General features: G+C 36.6%; 1 protein-coding gene across 2 annotated transcripts; it reads right to left on the bottom strand.

Moving 5' to 3' along the window:
- Positions 1-254: 254 nt before the first annotated feature.
- On the bottom strand, positions 255-5,113 carry LOC111569079 (transmembrane protein 100-like). 2 transcript variants are annotated; one of them, XM_023271034.3, is made up of 2 exons: positions 4,971-5,113; positions 255-3,397 (listed from the first exon to the last, which is right to left on the bottom strand). In XM_023271034.3, exon 2 carries the CDS (start codon positions 3,362-3,364, stop codon positions 2,900-2,902), a length of 465 nt encoding a protein of 154 aa, XP_023126802.1. In that variant the 5' UTR covers positions 3,365-3,397; positions 4,971-5,113; the 3' UTR covers positions 255-2,899. The 2 variants fall into 2 exon arrangements, with proteins under 2 accessions (XP_023126802.1, XP_035804438.1); XM_035948545.2 differs by having other exon boundaries at positions 4,975-5,056.
- Positions 5,114-6,419: the final 1,306 nt, after the last annotated feature.

Below are 6,419 nucleotides of genomic sequence, written 5' to 3'. Positions count from 1 at the left end.
ACTGATCTTCTCCAAGTCTCAGTTCTCTTCAGACTGCATCGGGTTGTCCTCCAGGATTTCATTTGCCGTCTACCTTTACAAGCCTTCCAGGACCTGCTGCTGAGGAACACCATGATACTGCCACCACCGTGCTTCACCTCATGATGCTGCCACCACCGTGCTTCACCTCATGATGCTGCCACCACCATGCTTCACCTCATGATGCTGTCACACCGTGCTTATAGAGGATAAAGGAGTCACTCAGCTCAGTTGGCTGTTGTTGAATCTTGTCTTTAATATGTTTGTTACAGAATAAATAAGATGGCGCTGACAGCACTAATATTACAGTGAATACATGACGTGTGGATCTTAGTGCACTAAACATACAAAGAAACATGCAAATCAGAAACCAGCCTGTTTTTGAGCTGCTCTGGTGTTCAGTCTTCTGATGCTGGGTTCAGACTGAAGGTCGGTACGTTCTCAGTTTAGATTTGTATAAAATTTGCGGTGGAGTTTTAGCTAACTTAGTGGAAACTTTCTAGTAAACAGATGATTTTTAGCTTCATTTTTGATGCAAGCTTGTTACAAATTCATAGTTTATGACCAAATTTTCATTGGCCAGACAATTTCTAGTGTTACTTTCATAAAGAGAAAAGTTTTACATCAGCAGTCTTCCAGGATTTATCCATTATTAGTGGCAGCAGGAGGAACAAACTACCTGTGAACACTTTGAAGTGGTCCAACCTCATGGAAACTGCCAGGTTGAACTTATTTCACATTTACTGAAGGTTTGCTGGAGTCAACTCCAGATGACATGATGTCAAACTGCAGAGAGAAACAAAAAAACCACTGAAAACAAAAACCAGGACAGTGACAAAGACACACAAAACCACTGTGGTTTAGGCAGATTATTTAAGCTGATAGCTCGACTAATCTAATGGATTTAACTGATTACAAGGTTCTAAAGGAACGTCTTGGATCACAGTTGAGTTTGATTCAAAAGATATTCAGATTCTTTAGTTTTTTTGCACATTTGTTCATGTTGTACATTAATTTTTAAATGGATTCTGGCTTCGGACCAACATGTCTATCAAGAGTTTAAAATGAACCGATGTGAGCGTCTGAACCCAACATCAGAGGAAATGTCTCTCACAAACATCAAACCAAAGTTTAAATCCAACATGTCCATCCTGAGCAGAACACAAACCGACCTACTGATGTCTGTACATCAACGATAAAGTACCTTAAGAACGTCTTTTATAGCTTATTAGCAGCATTTAGATTATGTACATCATCATCATCACAGATTTTTAATCCTTAAACTGAACATTTATATCATCTGCTGATGTCTGGATAACTTCATGATAAATCAGTAGATTGTTTAGTCAGAAAATGTGAAACTTTCTAGAGAATCATGCAGAAATCCATTTTAAAAAAAAAACACAAAAACAACACAAACTGCTGTGTTCAGTTCAACCGGATTTCTGACACAGAAAATACAGATTTATATTAACATCAGAGAAATTCAACAGTTTCCTGACACAAAAACAAATCTAATCGACTATCGATTAGAGAGGTGAAAATTTTGTAGTGACTTTTAAAAGTTTTCAGATTTAAAATGGATATTTACCTTTTTTGGTAATAAATTGCAATGACCATTGTTTGTTGTGTTTTTGGGGGGTTGCAGTTTTTCAGATTTTAACATTTTTTGCAAATGTATAAGTAATTGAGGGGGTTACAAGCAGAGTGGTCAAACCCAGAACCCAGATACAGCATTACAGTGAATGTTAGACCATTTTGGAAAACACTAAACTTTGAACCCATTTTTCTCCAGAACTACAGAAACAGGGTCAGACCACTCTGTTTCTAACAGTTACCGTCCAAGATGCTTCAAAAATTATTCAAAATGACTTGAAAATGATCCAGAATTACAGAAAATCTTCCAGAAATGATCTAAAATGACAAACACTTGTTCAGAATGACATGAAAATAGTCTAAAATGACTGTAAAATGATCCAAAATCAGTCAGAATTTCTCTCAAATGATTAAAAATGATCCAGAATGACTGAAAATTTGCAGAATGAGACTAAATTTGTCAAAGATGCTTTAAAAATCATCCCAAAGGACTCAAAATTAGGCTAAAATGACTTGAAAATGATTCAAAATTGCAGAAAATTTGTCCAGAATTACACAGAAGTTCTTTCCACACTGACTCAAAAATTGTCCAAAATTACTTAAATCTGTTCAGAATGAACTGAAAATTAGCAAAAAAGACTGAAAACCATCAGAATGACATGAGAGGTTAGAAGTAGAGTGGTCTAACCCTCAAAACATCCAAAGTGAGTTTTCTATAATTTCTCTAAAATTTTCTGGTCTAGATTTTAGTATCAGAGTGGTCAAACCCACAGCCCAAACATAGCGTTACAGTGGAATGTTAGACCATTCCGAAAACACTAAACTCTGAACCCATGTTTCTCCTAGACTACAGACGGAGGGTCAGACCATTCTGATCCAAACCTTCAGTTCTAAACTGAAAGTCACCATTTTATCAGCATCCAGGTCCATTTAGTCGCTATAAAGTTGACTTATCTGATGTTGTTCCACTGAAACCTCTAAATTATCCATCAGGAATAAATCTGCTCTCCTCCAACAGTTCCCCAAACTCATCCTTAATGTCTCCAACCAGACCGTCAGAAACCAACAGGAGAAGATCTGTGGTTCTAAAAGCTTCATGATCTTTGTCTCAGGACTAGAACTTTGTAAATCCTTCGTCTAGAACGTCCAGTTTAAAGTCTCCACAGCTGTTTCCTGTCATCAAACGGATCCTTTCAGCCGTCTTCAGAGGAACCAGAAGAACTTGTGTTCTGGTTCAGGATCTGAAGAACCTGTAGGTCTTTAAAGGTTTAATATTCAGAAACCTTCAGACCTCACAGTGCCCCTGGCTGGCCATCAGGGCCGTCTGACTCTCCCTCCGTTTGTCCTTCTTCCTGTTCCCCCGGAGCCTCCAGCAGATGGCGCTGGAGCCCAGCAGGCCCAGTCCGGCCCCCAGCAGCACCAGGCCCAGCACTGAGATGGTGGACCCGTGGCTGTTGAAGGTGTAGGCCACGGCCGTCACCACCACGCCGGCGATCAGCACCACCACGCCGAACGGCACCGTGCAGCGGTAGCATGACATCTCGGCGCCGCCGGTCGCCGCCGTCAGCTGGACCTCGTTGACGTGAGGAACTCGCGTCGCCGTGACGACAGCGCCATCCTTCTTGGGTTCGTCCCGGATCGTTTTCTCGGAGGAGATCGGAACCTTCACGGAGCTCTTCGGCATCCGGACGCCGCCGCCTTTACCCTGGAGGTCATCAGACATCTGACTGGCCAGGAACAGGTGAGCCATGATGACGTCAGAGATCAGCCAATCACAGAGCAGCTGGAAACACACAGGTAGAGTCAAGGTTTATGTTTAGCTCTGCTTCAATAGCTGAGAAAATGACCAATTGCTGCACTGTTTGGGCGTTTTGTCTCAGATTTTGGTAGTTCAGTGTCAAACTTGGTTGTTTTACATCTTTTTCTGGTATTTTTATATCATATTTTGGCTGTTTTGTGTCACGTTTAGGTTGTTTTATGTCTTTCTGTGGTCATTTTGCACCACATTTTGGTCCTTTTGAGGTCAAATTTGGTCGTTTTACGTCATTTTGCAGTTGTTTTATGTCAAATTAGGTTGTTTTACATCTTTTTCTGGTATTTTTGTGTCATATTTTGGTTGTTTTATGTTGCGTTTAGGGTGTTTTACTTTTTTTGGCTTCATATTTTGGGCTTTTGACGTCAAATTTGGTTGATTTACGTCTTTTGCGGTCATTTTACATCCCATTTTGGCCAAATTTGATTGTTTCGCGTCATTTTGTGTTTTTTTTGTGTCATATTTTGGTTGTTTTACGTCACATTTTGTTCCTTTTGTCTGTCTTTGGTAGTTCAATGTCAAATGTGGTTGCTCTACGTCTGTTTTGTGATCATTTTGCACAGACTTTTTGAATAATAATGTTAACAATACATTTTGTTTGAATTGCACTTTTCAAAACATCTCATTTTACATAGTTACATTTTATAATCAGCAACCATTAAAACAGAGGAGCATCAATAAACAAGTGATAAAACATATAACATAAATTAATATTATGTATAAAAAGCAGTTCTGAACAAGTGGGTCCTGAGGAGTGATTTGAAAGTGTTCAGGTCGGTGCAGTCGTGGATGTGTCGGGGTAGGGAGCTCCAGAGTGTGGGGGCAGATATGGAGAGAGCATGACGTTTATTTCACTTTATTTAGTTTCACTGATTTTATTTTGTTTTATTTCACTTTATTTTATTTTGTTTTAGTTCACTTTATTTTATTTCATTTTATTTATTTCATTTTATTTCACTTCATTGTATTTCATTTTAGTTTATTTCACTTTATATTATTTTATCTTATTTCATTTTGTTTAATTTAATTTAATTTAATTTAATTTCTCTTTATATTATTTCATTTCATTTTATTTCACTTTATTTCATTTGATCTTATTTCATTTTGTTTTATTTAATCTTATTTTATTTTGTTTTATTTCACTTTATTTTATCTTATTTCATTTTGTTTCCCTTTATTTTATTTCATTTCATTTTATTTCACTTTAATTTATTTTATTTCACTTTATTTTATTCAATTTTATTTCATTTATTTCACTTGATTTTACTTGATTTCATTTAATATTATATAATTTTTATTTTATTTCATTTTATTTAGTTTTATTTTACTTTACCTTCCCTTTATACCCTAATATTTTGTGTTTTCTTATCATTTACTCCTTTATTTCACATCCAGCAGCTGTAACAACTGAATTTCCCTCTGAGGATTAATAAAGTCGTCTGAGTCTAGAATCATGTTTCCATCTTTCAGTAAATATAAATCAGTAAATGAACCAGCCTCCTTTAATCTGTTTAACGGTTCAGTTTCCAGTAAATAAACTCACCTACAGCAGCAGATCTCCATTTCCTCTGGATGTTTCCTGGCTGGAGATCCTCTCAGAAGATCCTCTCAGCGACCGACTGCAGAAGAAATGAAGAACCAGAGAAAGAACAGACGAAGAAACTCCCTCCTCCTGTTTCTGGACCTCCTCCTCCTCCCAGCTTTAACTGTTTCCTCCCTTCAGCTTCACATTCTGATCATTAAACCTCCAGAAACCTCTAAAACAGCACCAGGACTCAGAATCACAGCAGGATGAACAGAATACTGTCAACAAGAGACTAAAAATAAGAAAACAAAGCTCAAAACATGAAGAAATAGACACAAAATTATAAAAATGAGACACAAAACATGAAGAAATAAATACAAAATGACACAAAAAAGAAAATTGCAACCGAAAATGAGAAAAAATGAGAATAAAAACACAAAACAAGAAAAAACAGAAACACAAAACAACACAGAAGAGACAAAACTATTAGATGAATATCTGTAAAATATTGAGACAAAACGACACAAAAAAGACAGATAACGACTAAAATAAGAGGCTATAAAGAGACATAATTGTCCTAAAAGCACGTACAATGACCAAAACAAGACAAAAAAGACACACTAAACAAATTATAAGAGAAAAACAGGACCTAAATGTGACGCAAAACAAACACAAAAAGACGTGAAACAACCAAAAGCTTAGCTGTTGCTAAGCTAACGGCTGTTTGACAGAGCTAGCATCCTGTTAATAAGCTAATAGCTGTTTGGCAGAGTTAGCATCCTGTTGCTAAGCTAACAGCTGTTTGACAGAGTTAGCATCCTGTTGCTAAGCAAACAGCTGTTTGACAGAGTTAGCATCCTGTTGCTAAGCTAACAGCTGTTTGACAGAGTTAGCATCCTGTTGCTAAGCTAACAGCTGTTTGACAGACTTTTTCAGATTTTTTTAGATGGTTTTTTTGGATGTTTTTCAGATGTTTTTCAGATTTTTTTAAATGTTTCTCAGATGTTTTTCAAATGTTTTCAGATGTTTTCAGATGTTTTTCTGACGTTTTTCAGATGTTTTTCAAATGTTTTTAGATGTTTTCAGATGTTTTTCAAATGTTTTCAGATGTTTTCAGATGTTTTTCTGACGTTTTTCAGATGTTTTTCAAATGTTTTCAGATGTTTTTCAGATGTTTTTCAGATTTTTTTTTAAAGATGTTTTCAGATGTTTTCATGTGTTTTTCAGATGGTTTTTTTTTTAGATGTTTTCAGATGTTTTTCAGATGTTTTTCAGATTTTTTTTTTTTTTTTTTTTTTAGATGTTTTCAGATGTTTTTCAGATGTTCTTGTGAGTTCTGCTGCCGTCAGACAGAATCTGTGTTTCCAGTTTGTGTCCTGCAGAGTGGGAACATCTGGGTTTACTTTCAGACTCTGATCAGTTTGCTTGTGCAGATGTTCGTCTCAGGAGGTCTTTGAACTGAAGGTC

Source organism: Amphiprion ocellaris, chromosome 18 (assembly GCF_022539595.1).
Source record: "Amphiprion ocellaris isolate individual 3 ecotype Okinawa chromosome 18, ASM2253959v1, whole genome shotgun sequence".
Classification (NCBI taxonomy): Eukaryota; Metazoa; Chordata; class Actinopteri; family Pomacentridae; genus Amphiprion; species Amphiprion ocellaris.
This window is presented reverse-complemented; position numbering and strand designations above follow the sequence as displayed.

Bases quoted from the DNA above. Each gene is read 5' to 3' on its own strand.
- LOC111569079 (XM_023271034.3), bottom strand. From the start codon at position 3,364: ATGGCTCACCTGTTCCTGGCCAGTCAGATGTCTGATGACCTCCAGGGT.